Raw genomic sequence first — 21,797 nt, forward strand, 5'->3', positions numbered from 1 at the left:
TGACTCAGGTCATGTGCTTCCACCGAGGGGCAGGTAACTCAGGAAAAAGAGAGCAAGGGGAAAAAAAGATTATTATTTTTTTTTAAACCTAGGTTGGGTTCCTGCCATGATGTCAGAGGGAGACAAACGGACTGCCTGTTAAATTTTATCCCCCAGTTAGAGCTGGGGAGAAAGAGTTCACCTAAAATACAGGTACAACAGCAAACAGATTTTTTTTTTGTTTTCCTTTTTTATGAAATATTATTTGAATCTTAGCTACCTTCACCCTGTTCCCTTTCCCCATAGTTCTGGCTTTTCTGAGATTGACCTTTTTATATCTTCCCTTTGATCACTTGGGGAAATGGGGGTGCCCTTTATTTGTAAGTTTTTGTGTTTGGCTTGTTTTATACTTTTTCTCTCTTTCTCTCTCTCTCTCTCTCCTTTTTTTGTTCTTTTTTTTTCTTCCTTCTCTCTTCCTCCTCCTTTTTTTTTTCTCCCCCTCTTTCCTTTACCTCTGCTTTTGATTGTAGCTGTTCCCCTCCTTCTGTGGTCATGACGGCTTCCTCTCCGCACAGTGACTGTTTGGTGGTCTTGTTTGGGGCATCCGCTGGTGGAAATGGGGCTAAGCTGGGGTCCGATGAGAGGGAACTAATTCTGTTGGTGTGGCAAGTTGTGGATCTTCCCAGCAAGAAGGTATGACTTCCCAAACTCTTCCTACACCCGTTGGGCAATTTGCAAAAGAGAGGAACGAGAAAAAAAGAGAGAGAAAGGTGAAACCACTTAACCGAGATCCCTCTTCTTCTCTCATTCAACCACCTGAGGGGGATTTCTATATCTGAGCAAACATATCCAAGGCTGGAATGAGTTTTGCTCACCTCCCCCAAACTTGGCTTGGGGGGGAGGGTGGGGGGGTAGCGGGTTGGGAGAAAGCAGGGAGAAACTATTAAGTTTGGACCAGTCTCAGTTCAAAATTAAAGCTTGGTTCAAAATTTCCCTTGAAATTGGCCAGGAGAGTCAAATCCAGATTACAAAAGAATGAAGTCTCGCCTACTCACCCATGTTCTGGATCAATAGAAACATTTTCATGTTTGAAAGACTCTAAAAGGCCCTTGCTTCTTGTAAAAAAAAAAACAACACACACAAAAACCTGGCCTTTTAAAACCATGTTTGGGATATTGGATATGTACCTTTTTGTGTTTCTGTGTTTGAAATCAGGCCTGCATGTTTGCTTGGGAAACCTGTCGCTTGATACGGGGGGGAATTAAACCGGAGTGGGAGGAAAACCTGTTTTATGCAACCCAAAAAAACTAGGTCTCAATCCCCATGTTTACTTTCCCCCTCGTCCCTCCATCCCCCACCCCAAAGTGAATTTCAAATGAATAATTTGAAAAGAAAACAAAGAGAGGGAGGTTCAAGGGCTGCACCCCAGGATCCCTAAATCGAGTCTATTCTGATGGGATCGACCTGATTTTATTTTCTCTCTCCCCACCCTCCCACCCCCATTAGAATGATACATGAATGGCAGCCGGATCCCTTAAAAAATAATCTCTCTTTTTATGGGAAGGCTGTGAATCTCCTTGAAAAAGGCAAAAAAAGCCCAGGGGGGAAACCGAGATGCGAAGTTTGCGAAATTAGCAACTGCATCTTGCAGCCAGCCCTTCCAATTTCAAGGCGAGCCAGCTGTGATTCTAACCACCTTTTAATACACATTATTTTTTTTTTTTAACAAGTCGCTTTATCCAGTTCCTGCAGTTTTACTTTACTTTTTTTCCCCTTCCCCCCCTCCTCCCCCTTCCCTTCTGCCTTCTTTGTTAAAACATTTTCCAGGTAGGGACGTTGCACAAATGCCTGGTGAAGGCAGACAATTCGGAGCTGAGCGAGCCATGCCGAGAACTGACAGGGTTAACCCCCGAGAGCTTGGCCAAAGCGGAGCCTCTGGATCGCGTCCTCCAACAGGTGAGGGTTAACTTGTGAATGCAGGGAGCCAGGATTCCAAGTGATGCAATCGAGCAAACAAGCAGGCTTTTGCTTTGAAAATTTGTCGAGCGACCCAGTTGGTTCACCCCTTGCCAAGTAAAGCGTGTTTATTCTGCAACCGAGGCTGGCTGGCACCATCTGCCACGTGTTGCGGCCACATTGGATGGTGGCCGGCAGTGGCTGGGTCCACCCAGCACCCTTATCAGCCGTTGGCTTTTATTTCTTTTGAATTCCATCTTGGCATTTGCAGCCCATCTGAATTGCAATTAAGCCAGGGTTTGTGAAAGGAGCCCGCTGAAGTTTATTCAGTATCAGTAAACGTTAAATGCAACAATTTGTGGATTTAGTTGTGTGGAACGATCACAGTTGATAGTTTTTTTGTTGACCAAGGGATGAGCACTAGAAGTTGGTAGAGTAAGAAAGTGCAAATGTGAGGACAGTCAGTAGATAAAATTATCTCACCTTCATTATAAATTACTGGTTTACCAGCCTGTGCCCGGTCTTTCATCATCCTAGGGAGGTGTCTTTTTGGTGTCTGTCTGATATGTATCAGCTCTCTTTGTGTTACCTGTCAACTATTTGGTTTGTGTTACCTTACAACCACGCCTTTATGACTTGTCCAGAGAATCTTTTTTTAAAAAAAAAAATCCTGGTTTAGCATTATGTATGAATGTAAGCCAGGGTATGAGTTATTTTTAAAACTTGGATGTCCTAAATCATTGCTGAGCATAATTATGGCTGGATCTTTCGGTTAGCAAGTTCATATTTGACTCATTGAGATATGGGTTAATATCTATATTTGTTGCTTAACGTTGAACACGGTGACAAATCTGCATGTGCGAAGTCATTTGGAAAGTTTTTAGATATATTGCGCGTTGCTGTTTGGTTTGGAAACTTTTGAGAATTTTAATAAACTTCTGAAACGTGGAATGGAGCTTTAGCATCCTCTACAGCGGGGGTCTCCAACCCACTGGGACCAGTACCGGTCTGTGGCCTGTTAGGAACTGGGCCGCATGGGCAACGGGTGAGGGGCAAAGCTTCAACTGCACATGTGCAGGATCTAGGTTGTACACAAAACCAACCCCATCCCCAGTCCATGGAAGACATTTTTTCTTCCCAAACCCGTCCTTGGTGCCAGGGAGTTTGTGATGGGATGTTGTACAGCAAAGTTATAGACATTTTTCTGAACAAAGAGCCCAGACCACAGCAAGATATCCTAAAGAACATGGGGAATGCTAAATTAATTCAACACATTTTAATAGTGTCGATTTGATTTAATCCCTTTCCTTTTTTTTAAATGATACCAGCCTTTCAAGGTAGGCCAGATTGCGAAAAAGAGACCGTGTGAATTCCCAAGAATTTTACTCTATTGATGTGGCATAGAATAGCAGAATTTTGGAAGCCGAGAAGGACTGTTCCCAAATTGAATCAAGGCCAAGGCTATTCCGAAATACTTACTCACGCCTCCCATTTTCCCAGGACTGAGTAGCTGTTTCACATCCCTTCACCAGTCCTCAAGGTCATCCCTGCGTTCCTCTACAAGTAATCTACATCCTCCAATAACATTGAACATGAGACATCAGATCTAAAGCCTTTGGAGAGAGCATCTATCCTGAGGATAGTCATCCCATCTTTGGGGAAATTTTGGTATCTATGATGTGTTGGAACATGCTTTTTCGGGTGGGAGGGTGAGAAGATTCCTATTCCTGAACAAAAATGGAGAAAGAAAGAAATGTCCCACCCCATTGGATTCAAAAGTCCTCTTGTTCTGTATCTCAAATTGAGGTAGTCCTCGATTTAAGGACCGCAACTGAGCCCAAAATGTCTGTTGATAAGCGAGACAGTTTTTAAATGAATTTTGTCCCATTTTACAACCTTTCTTGCCACATTAAGTGAATCGCCGCTGTTCTTAAGTTAGTAGCATGGTTGTTAAGTCAATCTGGCTTTCCCATTGACTTTGCTTGTCAGAAGATCGCGAAAGTGACAGTGCGACAGTCGTAAGTATCTGCCAGTTGCCAAGCACTGATCCCATGGCTATGGGGAAGCTGCAATGGTTGTAAGTGTGAAAAACAGTCATAAGTCACTTTTTTCAGTGCCGTTGTAACTTCCAACGGTCACTAAATGAATGGTTTTTAGGTCAAGAACTTTCTGTAGCGGGTTGGTTCCTTGTTGATCTACAGCTGACTCCTGACATTGAAAGCAAATTCCAGGACTTAAATCTGGCTTTGTAAAGTCTCTGTGAGGCTTGGAAGAGTAATTCAACCTCAACCAAAGAATTCTTTTTCACCATTTGTCTGAATTCTGCAAAGGAACTTGCCTAATAATTATCCAGTAATTCAGTGGTGTGTTTCAAATTTTTTTACTACCGGTTCTGTGGGTGTGGCTTGGTGGGCGTGGTGTGGCTTAGTGGGCGTGGCAGGGGAAGGATACTGTAAAATCTCCATTCCTATCCCACTCCAGGGGAAGGGTACTGCAAAATCCCCATTTCCTCTCGATCAGCTGGGACTTGGGAGGCAGAGAATAGATGGGGGTGGGGCCAGTCAGAATTTTTACTACGGGTTCTCCGAATTTCTCAAAATTTCCGCTACCAGTTCTCCAGAACTGGTCAGAACCTGCTGAAACCCAGAACTCTGCAGTAATTTCTCAAATAGGAAACTCTCTTTGCAGAGATGGCTACTATCTTATCCAGGAGCTTCTGGAAGAAATTTCTTCCTTGGTGTTTCACATCATTGAAGAGAAGATTGTTTCAAAAAAACCCAAAAATAATCAAACAAAAAAACCTAGGAGCCCCTCTGGCTACTTTGGGATTAAATAGATGCAAATCTCCTGCCTTCTGCCTTGGAGAGTTTCTCTGAAATACTCTTTTCTACTTTGAAAAGCAAAAGCAAATTCTTTCGGCAGACTAAATGAAGACAGATAGGAAAAACGCAAGATAATTGTTAAGATGACAAATGGGCATATTTTTAGGATTGGGATCCTATTCTATTGTTTTCCTGGAAATCTGACATGTCGGTTGCTATCTTGTGCTCAGAGCTTGACTATAGAATGTGTTGTTTGGACCCGTTTCCCACAGAAAAGAAAACACCGGGAGTCACAAAACCCTTCCCATGCCTGACTATTTCTTGAGCGGCCATAAAACTAGTATAAGTAGTTGAAGTAAACATTCTGTTTTTTTCTGAAACTTTTCTTTTGTTGGATTTATCCATGGTTGGCCTACCAGGGGTTGAAAAGCTCAATAAATTGTGTGCAGGCGGGTGTCGCACATTAGCGGTTGGGATGCATATTTTGAGTGACAGGGAGCTGCAGCAGACGTGTGAAAGAGCCACATGCGGCTCCAGAGCCGCAGGTTGCTGATCTCTGGTATAGGTTCTCCTGATGGAGCAAGTGGGGTGGACTAGAAGTCCTCAAAGGTCCCTTCCAATTCTATTACTCTGTGTCTATTGCGTATGAAATGTCTTCTTCCCATTCATGTTTCCAAACGGTTGTTGGTAACTCCATATATTCCACCAAGGCCATCCTTGTGATAATCCAGCTGTTATCCAGTCTAGTAACTTTACTCTTTGTTTTAACCTTCACAGGGGCTAGAACTTGCTTTATTAAAATAGAACAAAAGCAAACTAAGTTGAGGACTGGGTAATACCATTCAGAAGTGCCAGATGATATTTTTCCATAATCCCCCAATAGCGTAATGGAGATGCTAATCTGGCCCTTAAAAGAGGGTTTTAAGTTGGCTAGATGGTTATATGGGAGTTAATTGAATATGAGGGGTCCTTGGTGGTCTCTGAGCTTGACATTTCATGACCCAGACTAGGTAGCGTCATCCCTGCTATCAGAACTAGCACTGATGATGTTACCTAGTTGGGTAATAAAATGTCTGTAAGAAAACAACCAAGCTCAGAGACCACCAAGGACGCCTCATTTCAATCCTGAGCTATAAGTATTCTCCTTTACTCTTAATTGAATATTCTTTTGTATCCGGTGAAATCCAAAATTTTTCTGTGGGCGTGGCTTGGTGGGCATGGCAGGGGAAGGATATTGCAAAATCTCCATTCCCACCCCACTCTGGGGCCAGCCAGAGGTGGTATTTGCCGGTTCTCTGAATTACTCAAAATTTCCGCTACCGGTTCTCTAGAACCTGCTGGATTTCACCCCTGTTTTGTAAGCTTTTCCACCATCTTGTTTTTAGTCATCTTTTTAATTTAAATTGGTTGCTTTTAATGGTTTTTATGGATTGTTTGATTATACATGTGTATGAGATGGATGGCTGTACAAAATCCAATTCAGTAAATCTTACCCATGTAGGAGATCCCAGGTTCAAGAAGGCTGATCTTAGATTTTTAGGAAGTTGGCTTGCACGCTTGGTAGAATAACACGTGATTGGTCTGTTTTGGCTTTGAACAACATTTGAACATGTTCAGTACTTTTCTTTCTGGTGTTCCTTGCAGGATAATGTTGTTCTTTTTCAATGTGTTACTATAAACACGAGAAATAGCTAGCTTAGCTCGGCTAATTTAGTTCAAATCACACGTGAATGTAAATATTTCCTAACCCAGGGGTCAGCAGCCCGCGGCTCTGGAGCCGCATGTTGCTCTTTCATTTCTCTGCTGCGGCTCCCTGTCGCTGGTCAGTGCCACAATTTTGAGAAGAGCTTCCGGTTTGGGGGAGGGCGTGAAGCATGGCATGCCAGGAGGAGACTCTGAGCGGGTTTAATGCAGTCGGCTCCACAATTTATAGGGCTTTTGGTTAGGACAAGTAGAGGAAAAAGGACACCACACTAGGAGGAGACTCTATGGTGGGGGAACTGGACTTCCGTTTGGCTCCAGAATTGAATGGGGGGGCTTCCGGTTAGGACCTTTGTGGCTCTTTGAGGGTTTGAGGTTGCCGACCCCTGTCCTAACTCTTTTTCTTCCTATGTATCTCTCCAAGCTTGGGGGTTGGAAACTGGAGGAAAAAAATTGAGAGTAGATAAATGCCATTGCAAAGCTTTGTTGAATGTGGCTTGGTTTTTTGTTTTTTGTTTTGTATTTCCTTTGAAATCTCCTGTGAGTGTTTGCTGAGGAGGTAAAACGGGTTACTAGATTGCTGTTTCTTTAACAAGTATCTGCCTGGAAAATAAGAGCTGAAAGTGCCGTGTTGTTTCAAGGCTGCTGGGATTTTTTCTCTCTCTCTCTTCTCCATGCTGAGCTGAATCATCCTTAATTATAGGAGAACAGAAGCCTCTGGAAAAGCTGAAGTATTTTTTGAGGGATGGGAGGGAACCCTTAGATATGATATATTTCTATTCTTTCACTCTCCAGTTGGATAAACTTCACGAAAAACCAGTTAAGATTGCAAAGTGTGTTTTGGAAGTTATTCCAAAATGAGTATTCTTGGCTGCAAGTTAGATCTTGCCCTGCTTCTTACAACCAAAGACAGCTGAAGCAGCTTAAATACACTTTGTCTGTCTCCCATCCCTCCCTCTCTCCCTCCCTCCCTCCCTCCCGGTCACACTTCTTAAGCAACACACTATAATTACGTTCGATACCTTTATGAGACAGAACCCTGTTACTGCCAATTGCAACTATAGGTTTACCCACCCTTAGCAGATTTGCCCACCTTCGCTTGCTGTGTACTAAGTCACACACTGTTGTAATCGTAAATAATGGGAAAAGCCACAGTTGGCTGGGTACGCAAATTAAATTAAGCTACGGTTTTAAAAACAAGTCGTACTGCACCCGAAGAAGCCCCAGTGAATAAGCTAATTAATGCATGATGAAAATCACAAACCGTAAATCATCCTCCCCTCCACCAAAAGTTAACGCAGCCTTTGAAAAGCTTGCCTTCTCTGGCCCCTTGTTTTATAAGCTCACAGTGACTGAGTTCACACATTTAAGTTCTGAAACCTAGCTTGTTGAATAAGCCAGCTAGCTTGATAAATCGTTCCACCTGTAAATCATGATTTTCAAACCAGATTGCTGAATTCAGATGAACAGGCCAAGCCAAAAACCAAACTCTCTGATCATTGTGGGAGCTTCATCACTGGAAGCTTTCAAGAAGATACTGGATTGCCATCTGTCTGAAATGTTGTACAGTCTCCTGCTTGGGCAGGGGGTGGGGGTTGGACTAGATGACCTACAAGGACCCTTCCAACTCTGTTATTCTGTATCCTTGGGTACAACGTGATATGTGCACCGAGATGATTCAAGGCCATCTCTTTTCTGGTAGAAACCAAATGGTTCTTGACAATTTCAAGAGATCTTTGCCAGGTCTGTAGGACAGAATCAGCTGGTTTAGCATACCCGGGAATGCTAAAGGAAGGACAGCTTTCGGGAATATCGACAGAAGATCATGTTTGTAGCTCAGGGTTGAACTGTGTCCTCCTTGGTGTTTTCTGAGTTTGGCTGTTTTCTTGCAGACATTTCATTACCAAACTAGGTAATGTCTTCAGGGCTAGAAGGGAGCAGGGTTTGCTCTTGCTAGAGAATGAATGAATGTTCTCTGCTAGAGGGACGCGGCGGCTCAGTGGCTAAGACGCTGAGCTTGTCGATCGAAAGGTCGGCAGTTCAGCGGTTCGAATCCCTAGTGCCGCGTATAACGGGGTGAGCTCCCGTTACTTGTCCCAGCTTCTGCCAACCTAGCAGTTCGAAAGCACGTAAAAAATGCAAGTAGAAAAAATAGGGACCACCTTTGGTGGGAAGGGAACAGCGTTCCGTGCGCCTTTGGCATTTAGTCATGCCGGCCACATGACCACAGAGAGGTCTTCGGACAGCGCTGGCTCTTCGGCTTTGAAACGGAGATGAGCACTGCCCCCTAGAGTCAGGAACAATTAGCACATAAAACCACATAAACAAGGAATGTTACTATTCTTGGCAAGTCCCAAAAGGTGCTTTTTTTTCCCCAAGAGGCAACTGGACTTTCTTGAGTCCAGTTGCCTCTTGGGAAAAAAAAAAACACCTTTGGGATAACCATGACCTGGATGGCTGAGAATCTCCATAGATCTTGTTCTTGGCAAGGGTCCCACAAAAGACCAAATACACAATGCATGACTTTGGATGGAGAAATGACAGGTATCATGACAGCGTCTAGTCCTGCAGGCATGGGTTTAAGAAAGGGAAAGTGGGCCTCCAGGTCGTTCAGGTGAGCAAACCTTGGACAGACTTGAGGAAAAGCAGTCAAATGAGCCTCGCCCTTTGCACATGTCAGCAGATTGCTCTTTGTCCTGGTGAAGAAAGCCAGATTTTTGCGGAATTTGTTAACCTGAACAATGGGAGAGACATTGTATACTTTACACTGTAAACACACGGCTCCTTCATTGTGATCTGCAAAAGTATCCATTTAAGGGCAGCGTTTGAAGGTTCGCAGACATATTTCTTTGTTTTTATTAGATCGTACAGGTACTCCATTAAGGTTCACCACTGCGACCAGAATTTCCACCTGCTAAGCTAGGCAGCTGTGAAATGAACTGGGCCCGAATGTATGCTTTTTTTTTTTTTTTTTGGCCATGGTTGTTAAGTGAATCGCTACAGTTATTAAGTCAGGGGTGTCAAACTCAATTTCATTGAGGGCCACTTCAGGGTTGTGTTTGACCTCTTGGAGCTGGGATGGGTGTGGCCAGCTCGACATCACTCGTGTTGGGGGTGCTTGTGGTGGCCTGAGCCCTCTGCCAGCGAAAACAGGCTCCCGAGTTCCGTTTCTGGCTTGGACAGCCTCCTGCAACCCTTTGCCAGGGAGGGCTGCACACATCCCTCATGAGCTCTGTTTTCAGCTGCAATGGCCTCCATTTTCGCTGGCAGAGGCACCATGGCAGTTGCTATAAACGCATGAATTTTTTTTTTTTAATTTGATTTATATGCCGCCCTTCTCCGGAGACTCAGGGCGGCTTACAATGCGTTAAGCAATAGCCTTCATTCTTTTCTATATTTATACAAAGTCAGCTTATTGCCCCCACAAACTGGGTCCTCAATTTTGATCACGTGGCTAGGCGGTGCAGGGAAAGGTCACCAGTCACCAGTCAAGTGACGACGTAACCTCGAAAAAGTGATAAATGGCTGGTTGTAAGTTGAGAACTACCTGATCTCCTGAAAAAGGTGCCACACAGACGAAGATCGCAACCAGAATAGGTCGTCTTACCATATAAGACAGATTTATGTGGAATATAAAGAAGTGTTCCCTTCGTTGTAAAGGCAATTTGATTTATACAAGGCAGTGCGAGGTTGGTTGCCTTTCATTGTTTTCCTTCACCCTGAGTCCAGACAAACCATCTGTCTAGGAATCTATTGCAGTGGTGAAATCCCTACTCCCCGCCCGGTTCTATCCGGCTCGCCGAACTGGTAGCGCCAGTGGCAGAAAGCCCTGTCCACCTGCCGGGACGTCATTACGTCCCGTTTTTTAACCATCTACGCATGCGCAGAAGAAGCACAAGCACACTTAGCGTGCCTGCACTCCCACACGGGAGCGCACCCGAACCGGTAGCGAAGGTAAGTAGATTTCACCGCTGATCTATTGATAGTTCCAAAGGTGCTTTTTCAAGGAGGCAACTGAACTTTCTTGTTTTTTCTTTTGAAGATGTTTTGCTTCTCCTCCAAGAAGCTTCTTCAGCTCTGACTGGATGGTGGGGAATGGAAGGATTGATACTCCTTGCAGACAGCTGGTTATTTACATCCTTTTAGAGGGTCGTTGAGGCCCCTTGGAGGTTTATCTGTGTCCTCAGGGTCACCTGAGTGGTGCTCCTGGTTCCTGTAGTCTGCAATTTTTTTCTCTCTGGAAATCCATTCCTACTCCCACACCATTCCAAGGGTCTTCATCTCAAATTGTATGGCTAAAAATGTGTAGAGATGTTCAGTCATCCAGGTCATGGACCTCTGTGTATTTCGCTGTGCCCTCAAGACCCTGCTGTTCTGCCAGGCCGGGCTATCAATGTAATGATTTTAAATTGGGTGTTTTAAATTTTTGGGGTTTTAAATCTAAGCCAAAATTATTTAATAATTTTAATTATTTTTAATTGGTGTCTGTCTTTGTGCTTTTAATAGGCTGTACACCGCCCTGAGTCCTTCGGGAGAAGGGCGGTATAGAAATAAAATTATTTATTTATTTATTTATTTATTTATTTATTTATTTATTTATTTATTTATTTATTTATGGTTGTCCCAAAAGGTGCTTTTTCAAGGAGGCAACTGGACTTTCTTGTTGTTTTTTTCTTTTAAAGATGTTTCGCTTCTCATCCCAAAAGCTTCTTCAACTCTGACTGGATGGTGGGGAATGGAAGGATTTATACTCCTTGCAGACAGCTGGTCCTTTGCATCCTTTTACAGGGTCATTGAAGCACTTGGAGGTTTAATATCCTCCCATTCTTTCATAATTCCTTCCATTCCCCACCATCCTGTCAGTGCTGAAGAAGCTTCTTGGACGAGAAGTGAAATGTCTTCAAAAGAAAAAGCAAGAAATTCCAGTTGCCTCCTTAAAAAAAAACACCTTTAGGACAACCATGACCTCGATGACTGGGAATCTGTACAGAATCTATTGGTAGAGTGATAGAAAATGGCTGGTCTCTCTATTTTGCATTGTTGGAAATGCTTTCTAGTGAATCTATGCGCCTATGTTTATTTAGAGATCTTGCTGAATTTTCAAGCTGGCTGCGAAGATGCTTGTATATTTTATTTAAATGTTGTCAGCTAATTCTCCCTGGTTCTTGTAATCCCCTCTTGAGGATTTTCTTGTCTGTTGACAGATAATTGAAAACACGGAAGCCTGTTTCAAAATAGGAGTTGATGTAAGGACAGACCCATGTTCAGCATATAAAACACGGGTGCTTTGTGCTCTCAAAATAAGGTGTAGATTTTCTCTGTTTTATGGAGTGTCCTGAATGAAAGAGGTTCAAACATACAGATGCTTCTTTGGGAAGAAGATTTTTCTGGGGGGAAAAAAATTCTTGATCAAATTTGCTTTCTGCTGTCTATACGGACACAACCTTATATTGTTGGGGTTTTTTTGGCAAGAGTAAAAGTTTGTGTATCTATTGCTGAGAGGGTTTTTTTGTTTTTGTTTTTGTTTTGTTTTTTAATTTGATTTATATGCCGCCCTTCTCCGGAGACTCAGGGCGGCTTACAATGCGCTAAGCAATAGCCTTCATTCTTTTGTATATTTATACAAAGTCAGCTTATTGCCCCCACAAACTGGGTCCTCAATTTACCTACCTTAGAAAGGATGGAAGGCTGAGTCAACCTTGAGCCTGGTGAGATTCGAACCTGCAGTAATTGCAGGCAGCTGGTCTTAATAACCAGCTTAATAACAGGGTGCCTTAGACCACTGTACTACCAAGGCTCTTTGTTTTTGTTTTATTTTGCTTTTGTTTTTTTAAAACAAAAGAACCAGTTTGGTCCAGTGGTGAAAGTGCTGACCTGGGAACCAGGAGACACTGAGTTCTAGTCCCGCCTTAGCCATGAAAGCTGGCTGGTGATTTTGGGCCAGTCACTCTCTCTCAGCCTCACAGGGTTGTTGTTGTTGTTGTTGTTGTGGGGAAAATAAGAGGAGGAAGAAGGTGTGTTGGATATGTTCGCCGACTTGAGTTATTTGTAAAGATAATAAAGGTGGGATTTTAATAAATAAAATAGGAGGAGGAAAGAGTATTAGAAGATATATTTGCCTTCGGAAGTTGTGGGAGCTTCATCACTGGAGGCTTTCAAGAAGAGACTGGACTGCCATCTGTCAGAAATGGTGTAGGCAGGGTCCCCTGCTTGGGCAGGGGGTTGGACTAGATGACCTAGAAGGTCCCTTCCAACTCTGTTATAGAATATATTTCATATATTCATATGTTTGCCACCTTGAGCTATTAAAAAATAATAATAAAGGCAGAAAACACATACATACATACATATATGAACCGAGGTGGCGCAGTGGTTAGAGTGCAGTACTGCAGCTACTTCAGCTGACTGCTAGTTCAACAGATCAGCGGATCAAATCTCACCGGCTCAAGGTTGACTCAGCCTTCCATCCTTCCAAGGTGGGTAAAATGAGGACCCAGATTGTTGGGGGCAATATGCTATTTAGTATACTGTCTTTGGTGTAAGTCGCCCAGAGTCCTCGGAGAGTGGGCGGCATAGAAATATGAATAATAAAATAAATAAATAAAAATAAATATACATACATACATAAAATAGGATTTCTTTGTAGTTCTATCCAGATATAAATTGTTATCCAGCCGTGCTTAGCTTTTCAAGCTCAGCTAACAAGATATTAAGTGCAGAGAAACTGTTCAGTAGGTGAAGGTGAGTATCTCAAGTGCAACGTAGTGGAGAAAAGAGGTAGAGTTGTGTCAGCACATCAATAGCAATTAGACTTATAAACTGCTTTATAGTGCTTTTACGGCCCTCTCTAAGCGGTTTACAGAGTCAGCCTATTGCCCCCCAACAATCTGGCTCCTCATTTTACCCACCTCGGAAGGATGGAAGGCTGAGTCCACAGTAACCTGAGCAAGAGAGTATTAGTTATATACGTGTATTACAAATATAGAAGTTCTTGAATCGTTTCTAGTTTAAATTAGATAAATGCAGACGGCATTGGAACTGTTTACTGTTATAATGATGCAACATACTGGATTTTTTATTAGTTGTATTTTTTTCACCCTTTAAAGTACTTTCTATATGTGTAGTTTTCTTCTGTTTGTCATTCTATCATCATTCTCTCTCCGTTTCATTCCTGTTTTGTTATTGGTTTTTTAAATAAATAAGGTAAATAAATAAACAAGGGTAAATCCCCAATTAAGGAGTCAAGGATTGAGGCTGGTCTTTGTGAGACAGTTTGGTTGGGTGGTTGTTTGGTTGTGGAATCCCAGAACTGATTGGGCTCTGTAGGCTGATCTTCTGCTTGGCATGGCCTTTACCTGCCTTACCTCTTTCTATTCAACACCCTCTCTTTTGTGCCCGCTCCAAGGAACTCAGGTTGCTACAGGGAATGTAAGAAGATACTGAGGAAGTTGAATGCCTTTCTTGTTTCTCAAGTGTGTTTTTGCTCCTTCCTCAGCCTTCCTCTTCCCTCCCCAGACATAGGGTTACATCAGCCGTAATGCCTAATCAGTACAATCATTGTTGTTAGTTGCGAAGTCGTGTCCGACTCATCACAACCCCATGGACAATGTTCCTCCAGGCCTTCCTGTCCTCTTCCACCTACTGGAGTCCATTTAAGCTCACGCTGACTGCTTCAGTGACTCCATTCAGCCACCTCGTTCTCTGCCGTCCCCTTCTTCTTTTGCCCTCAATCTTTCCCTGCATTAGGCTCTTCTCCAATGAGTCCTTCCTTCTCATTGGGTGGCCAAAGCATTTGAGTTTCATCTTCAGGATCTGGCCTTCTAAAGAGCAGTCAGGGTTGATGTCCTCTAGGACTGACCGGTTGGATGGCCTTGCAGTCCAAGGGACTCGCAGGAGTCTTCTCCAGCACCAGAGTTCAAAGGCCTCCATTCTTTGGCGCTCAGCCTTCCTTATGGTCCAACTTTCACAGCCAGACATTGCAACTGGGAAAACCATCGCCTTGACTATATGCACTTTTGTTGGCAGGGTGATGTCTCTGCTTTTTAGAATGCTGTCTAGATTTGCCATGGCTTTCCTCCCCAGGAGCAAGCATCTTTTAATTTCTTGGCTGCAGTCCCCATCTGCGGTGATCTTGGAGCCCAGGAAAATAATATCTGTCACTCCCTCCATTTCTTCCCCATCTATTTGCCAGGAATTGAGAGGGTCAGATCTACAATCGTAGATAGCCAGAACAATCACAGGCAATGCTGTCCGCGAAGGATAGGTTGTCAATTATAATTACAAGATGTTGGTTTGAAAGACTACCATAGCAAGTGAGCTTTTGATTTGTCTGTGATAACACTGTACTTTTAAGTGACAGAATAAGAGAATTAACAGAGTTGGAAGGGACCCTGGAGGTCTTCTAGTCTAACCCCCTGTTCAACCAGGAGACCTTATACCACTTCAGACAAATGGCTGTCCTGTCTCTTTTTAAAAGCCGCCTGGCTTTCTCCCACCAAAGCTTTTTGCATCTGGAGATGTTGAAAATTTGCTCTTTGAAACCGTTTTAGATGGACTCGATACGAGTATTGCCCGTTTCTGGTTTTTAAACTGCATGCATAGAGGTGTGCCTGTACCTGTGGGGCTGATTGATCTGTCCCCGTCCCCACACACACACACACACACAGCCAGTCGAGGGTTAAGGAAACACTTTGGAACGCACCCAGTTCTTATCTCCGACTTGGCAGCGATAGACACACCGTCTGCCAAGTTACTTTATTTTCACAAACAGACAGATAAGATACGAACGTTCAAGAAAGTCCAAACAGAAATAATATTCCTCCCAGCAGTTCCGGACGAGGCTTTAGTGACTGTCCAAAGTTTTGCTTTGTTCGTCACAAGGATCCTTTGACCACTACCCTCTATTATATAGTCTCTGGGGTGTGGTCCAGTGACTCAGTTCTAATCCCTAGCACGCCTCCCAAGCTGCTGCAAACGTTTATCACGCCTTCGGAGGCGTGCGTCCAGGAATGATGTGTCATTATCACTTTGACTCGAATCAGCTGTCTCCTCTCCCTCGGCCGGCACTTGAGACAATGCCAGAGGGGAGGGGCCTGGAGAGGGAGGCCTGGCTGACTCCTCTTCCTCATGCTCGGAGCTTTCTTCCTCCGATGGGACAGGCTCAGAGGGCGGGGCCACAACACTGATGTGGAGTTTAGTAATGCAAAACAAACTTAAGCGTCAACCATTTTCCCTTGTATGTTATTCCACTAGGGTGACAGCTGAACACTCACGAGTGGTTGGGCGAAAGTGCTCACAGTCATGCATTCCAAGCTGATGTTTTCATTGCACATGTGACAATAGCATTAGTGACAGATGCGCCTCATGAGCACAGCGAATAATACAAGTAGTCCTCGACTTACAACAGTTCATTTCGTGACCATTCAAAGTTACAACAGCACTGAAACATGTGACTTGTGACCGTCGCATTTACGTTACGACTTTTGCAGCAATCCCCATGATCATGTGATCGAAATTCAGATGCTTGGCAACAGGTTCGTATTTATGCAGTGGTGCAGTGGTTAGAATGCAGTATTGCATTCTTTCATCCTTCCGAGATTGGTAAAATGAGGACCCAGATTGTTGAGGGCGATAGGCTGACTCTGTAAACCGCTTAGAGAGGGCTGTAAGCACTATGAAGTGGTATATAAGTGTAAGTGCTATTGCTATTTTCCTTCCTTCCTTCCTTCCTTCCTTCCTTCCTTCCTTCCTTCCTCCCTCCCTCCCTCCCTCCCTCCCTTCCTTCCTTCCTTCCTTCCTTCCTTCCCTCCCTCCCTCCCTCCCTCCCATGGTGGCACAGTGGTTAGAATCAGTATTGCAGGCTAACTCTGCTCACTGCCAGCAGTTCGATCCTGACCGGCTCAAGGTTGACTCAGACTTTCATCCTTCCAAGGTCGGTAAAATGAACGCCCAGATTTTGGGGGGCAATAGGCTGACTCTGTAAACCACTTAGAGAGGGCTGTAAAGCACTGTGGAGTGGTATATAAGTGCTATTGCTAGTACACATAATATTTTGTGATTTTGGCGTGCATAGCTGTGGTGAGAGGTGGTGTTTATTATAGCAAGACATTTTGAGCACGTTGTTCCCTCCTTTTTTCCAGCTTCAACTCATCTAATATTCATCCTTGTACCTGCAGCAAATCATAGCTCTGAAGGGGGAAACGGGCCGGGGAAATAAAGTGTGGTACTCCAGATGTTTCTGAACTATCCTGTGCTATTTCTACAGCTGCTGGGGATTGAGATCCAGGAACATCTGGAATGTATCTAGGACTGTACCAAGGCATATTTCAATTCACACAGAAAGCAACACAGAAAGCAGGAGTCCATTGTGATGGTCCAAGATGATAGGAACTGAATTAGAACATCTGTAGAGGTGGGACCAGGCTGGAGAAGGAAGAGATAAACATACTGTGGGTGCCAAATTAGGACATTGTCTTAAACCAACACAAAATAACATGCTTTCTTTGAGTTTTCCAGAGTGTTCTATCAGGTAGTGATGTGTAGTGTAGAAGTGGAAGAGTAGTCGTACATAAGACTGCCCTATGAAAGAAGATTGTAGGCATCCAAATTAGGTTTTAATGATTTGGCTCAGGTGTCAGGTTGCAACTTGGGTTCTATCTGAGAACCTCAGGCAAAATGAAAAACGAAAACTTGATCCCCAGCTTACAAAACAACGAAATAATAGGTTTCTATCTTTAGGGGAAAAATACATTTGGGAAAACTAAAGTAAAACAAAACGGAGTGATTTTTTATTATGATAAAGAAGATAATTGTAAGCATTCGATAGAATAAAAACAAATTAATGGAAGACAGACTGGGTAGCTTCACTCAGAAGTCAGAGAGCTGTTATGCCTAAGGAATAAAGTTTTAGGGCCAGCTATTAGAAATATCTGAATACTCTTCAAGGCATTCACAGACAGCAGAAAATTGTGTTTCTCTCTCTCTCTCTCTCTCTCTCTCTCTCTCTCTCTCTCTCTCTCTCTCTCTCTCTCTCTCTCTCTCTCTCTCTCTCTCTCTCTCTTTCTCTCTTAATATTGTAATGCCATTTCTCTCTCTCCCTCTCCTTCTCCCTCCCTTTCTCTCTCTCCCTCTCCTCTCTCTTTCTCTCTTAATATTGTAATGCCATTTCTCTCCCCTCCCTCTTCTCCTCCCTCCCTTTCTCTCTTAACATTGTAATGCCATTTCTCTCTCTCCCTCTCCCCCTCCCTCCTTTTCTCTCTCTCTCCCCCTCTCTTAATTGTAATGACATTTCTCTCTCTCTCTTTCCCTCTCCCTCTCTCCCTCTCTCTCCCTCCCTCCCCCACACAACCACACATAAAAAGTATTTGTCTTACAGGTGGCCTGATATGTTTCCATGCTAAAGAAGGATGCATAGCAAATCTTCTAATTATGACTTCTCTTTACTTAGCAGTAAAGAGTATTGCAGTATTTGTCATCTTTCCTCAACAAAAGTTGGTGTACACTAAATGTTTACAACATCGCTAATTAAACAGCTGAGTTACCGAAATGGCTGACAGGCTGGTTCTTAAGGAGAAAAGGGGTTATAGCAAGAAAGCTATTTGAGTTAAATTGCATGGGGGTTCTTATAGGAGACAGCAGCTTGGAACGAACGCCATAATCATCTCATTTATGAACAGGTGATTATGTTCCATTCGCCTCTTAGCATTCTCCAAGGTCCAAACCCTACCTGGTGTTTGTTTATTTTTCTAAAAAATATAACTCTTTAATCAAAAATAAGTAAAGGAAAATGGTCACGCTGCACCAGAGCCACTATCAACCCTACTGTTCATTTCATGCGTTCAACAAAGCTTGGCATATATGCTCATTTCCTGAAGCCAAAATGAAAGGCTGCCGACCTGCTCAGAAATGTAGACAAGTTGGTAGAAAAATATCCTTGGGAGAAAGGAGGAGGAGGAGGGAGGGAGCAACCTGCCTAGTTGGCCTCCTTGTGAATTCTTGGCAAGTATTCCTATCCAGCACATCAGCCATTTTGTGAACAGAATTCCAGATGTGTTTGCTGTTGTCGAAAGAATGTGGCTCTGTGATTGAAGGGATGTGCAACTCGGTTTCTCAATGGACTTGAAGAGGGTCACCTCCACGCCTGTCCTAACAACTAACAACTAACCAACAGAGCTTGAGGCTTTCCTACTACCCACTAAGTCTGCAGGCAACTGGGGGGGATGGGGGTAGAGATGCAAAGTTTTAAAACAAAACGGCGTGTGGTTTCCTTCTGAGATTCCAGCAAGCTGATTAACAAGTTGCAATTTTGTTTCAGGGCAAACCTGTTCTGCAACCTGTCCTCCTTCCTCCTGTACAGAATGGGTGTGTGTTTCCCTTCTGCCTAGTTTTCATGGTCTCACAAACCTCTTTGCAAAAACCATTTTGATGGCGTTTTGGGAAGAGGGACAAAAAAAGGGAACAGGCAGATATTTGCCACGACTCTTGGAAAAGTTCAAGGGTTTCTATCCCAAATGCAAGAGCGATTGTTTTCGGGCAATTTTTGCTTTTTTTGCCTCGGCTCAGGTCAGGGGAAAAAAAAGGAGAAAAAAATTAGGCAGGAATGCTGACTCGTCTAGATTTCTTCCCTTTAGATTTGGAAACCTGATTTGGTTTGGGCAAAATGCCACGTCACCAGTTCTTTTGTAGGAAGTAGGTTATTTGGATCAGGCAGGTGGAACCCTAGATATTGAAACTTTCCTTTCCTTTTTCTCTTTCTCCTTTCCTTTCCCTGTGTTTTCCCTTCCCTCAGCCTTTCCTTTCCTTTCCTTTCCTTTCCTTTCCTTTCCTTTCCTTTCCCTCTATCTTTCCTTCCCTTCCATTTCCCTCTGTTTTCCTTTCCTTTCTCCTTTCCCTTCTCCTTTCCTTTCCCCTCTGTTTTCCTTTCCCTCTGTCTTTCCTTTCCTTTCCCTTCTCCTTTCCTTTCTCTTCCGTCTGTCTTTCCTTTCCTTTCCCTCTGTTTTCCTTTCCTTTCTCTTCTCCTTTCCTTTTCTTTCCTTTCCCTGCCCTCTGTCTTTCCTTCTCTTCCCTTTCCCTCTGTTTTGCTTTCCTTTCTCCTTTCTCCTTTCTCCTTTCCCCCTTCTCCTTTCCCTTTTCCTTTCCTTTCCTTTCCCCTCTGTTTTCCTTTCCCTCTGTCTTTCCTTTCCTTTCCCTTCTCCTTTCCTTTCTCTTCCGTCTGTCTTTCCTTTCCTTTCCCTCTGTTTTCCTTTCCTTTCTCTTCTCCTTTCCTTTTCTTTCCTTTCCCTGCCCTCTGTCTTTCCTTCTCTTCCCTTTCCCTCTGTTTTGCTTTCCTTTCTCCTTTCTCCTTTCTCCTTTCCCCCTTCTCCTTTCCCTTTTCCTTTCCTATCCTTTCCCTTCCCTTCCCTTCCCCCTTCCCTCCCTGAGTTGGAAGAAGAATTGTGGCCTAATCTCTTCACCCCGCCCTCACCTACACCCACAATAGTATAATGAGGTTTGTGTAACATGCAGTGTCAGAGTCGAGACAGCAAACATAAGTAATAGACAAAGAGTGTTACCTTAAACGTAATTCAATCAATGACCCAGGTATCAATAACTTGCCAAAACTCAACCCACTGTGATTTTGTGTCTCATGCAGACCAGATCCTTTCTGTCAAGCATAAGATCCTATCTGCTCTGACCTTTTTAAAATGCATAAAAAAAATTAAAAATAAAGTATCTTGCCACTAAGAGAATACAATACCGAGGAATACTGGTGTAAAAATTGGCAACAAATGAATCCCTTGCATATATAATCTCCAAATTAGGATGCCCTATAATGCAGGGGTCTCCAACCTTGGCAACTTTAAAACTTGTGGACTTCAACTCCCAGAATCCCACAAGTCTTAAAGTTGCCAAGGTTGGAGACCCCTGCTATAGTGGATCTATGCATCATCTCTCGTGCTTGAAATTGCTGCCTATTAATAATTACCGACTGCTTTATAAATGTGGTGTCCGATATAGTTCTGTCAGAAGATAAAACGCATCCTTTGGATGATCTGGAGAAGTTGCTTTAGGAATGTGAATATGGTATCTTCTTGCAACTCATTAAAGCAGCTTCATCTTTTTTTTCCTTTTTAAGAATCCTTTTTCCCATTTCTCGTCTGAACCAAATCTAAAGATTTGCACAGCCATAGTCTAGAACAGGGGTGTCAAACTCGTGACCGGATGCATCACGTGCTGGCCACGCCCACCCCTGGTTTAGCGAAGGGGGGGAAAGTCATGATACATCAGGTGACGACAATGTGACGCCGCAAGTTTGACACTCGGGGATAGTCAAGGAATAACAGAACTGGAAGGAACCTTGTAGGTCATTTACTCCAACCCCCTGCCCAATGATGACCCTACATCATTTCTGACAGGTGGCAGTCCAGTCTCTTCTTGAAAGCCTCCAGTGATGAAGCTCCCACAACTTCTGAAGGCAACTTCTGTTCCATGGATCGATTGCTCTCGCTGTCAGAAAATTTCTCTTTATTTCTAGGTTGAATCTCTCCTTGATCAGTTTCCACCTTTTATTCCTTGTCTGGCCTTTGGGTGCTTTGGAAGATAGGTTGATACCCTCCCTCCTCTCTGTGGCAGCCCCTCAAATATTGGAACACTGCTATCATGTCAAGGAAAGAGATGGAAAGAAAAGCAAGGCTAAACAAGTTGACATGATAGCAGTGTCATTATCCACTGATTGAAAAATGACACCCTTGGATGGGAAATAGAATATAATAGAATTCTTTATTGGCCACATGTGATTGGACACACAAGGAATTTGTCTTTGGTGCATGTGCTTTCAGTGTACATAAAGAAAAAAATAAAATATATTCGTCAAGAATCATAAGATAACAACACTTAGAGATAGTCATAGGATGCTAATAAGCAATCAAATCGTACTAGGAAACAATAAAAACAATATAAATTGTAAAGATGCAAGCAACATGGATATAGCCATAAGTGGGAAGAGATAGGTACTAGTAAGGATGAGAAGATGAATAGTAATACAGTCTTAGTAGATAATTTGACAGTGTTGTGGGAATTAGTTGTTTAAATGGAGAGAGAGTGCTTTTAAGTCTGGATCAATATTATACATGTTAAGGATATTGTTGTTGTGATACCAACCAGCAGAGTGTAGAGCACAGAGAAACATTGTTGAGAGCAGTGAATAAGAGATGTGCAAACTGGTTTATCAAAAGCTTACTTTATAGTGAAAAAAAAACAATCTCATAGTCTTTAAATCAATCCAAGTCTTTGCCAGTTAAATCAGTCCAGTGATACAAAAATCTTCTTACCATACAAACAGTAGTTGGTTAGAATAACAAA

At 43.2% G+C, this 21,797-nt stretch overlaps 1 protein-coding gene across 1 annotated transcript in view; it reads left to right on the top strand.

The window, feature by feature from the left end:
• The first annotated feature begins 531 nt into the window (after positions 1–531).
• Positions 532–21,797, top strand: part of ESRP2 (epithelial splicing regulatory protein 2) — a 71,282-nt gene continuing 50,016 nt past the window's right edge. Inside the window, exons 1-2 of the mRNA XM_070952795.1 lie at positions 532–672; positions 1,807–1,935. Of these exons, the coding sequence (XP_070808896.1) occupies positions 532–672; positions 1,807–1,935 (270 nt within the window). The remainder of the gene's footprint in view (positions 673–1,806; positions 1,936–21,797) is intronic.

The sequence above is a fragment of the Pituophis catenifer genome, unplaced genomic scaffold, assembly GCF_029215685.1.
Source record: "Pituophis catenifer annectens isolate HBS135680 unplaced genomic scaffold, rPitCat1.0.hap2 SCAF_13, whole genome shotgun sequence".
Lineage (NCBI taxonomy): Eukaryota > Metazoa > Chordata > Lepidosauria > Squamata > Colubridae > Pituophis > Pituophis catenifer.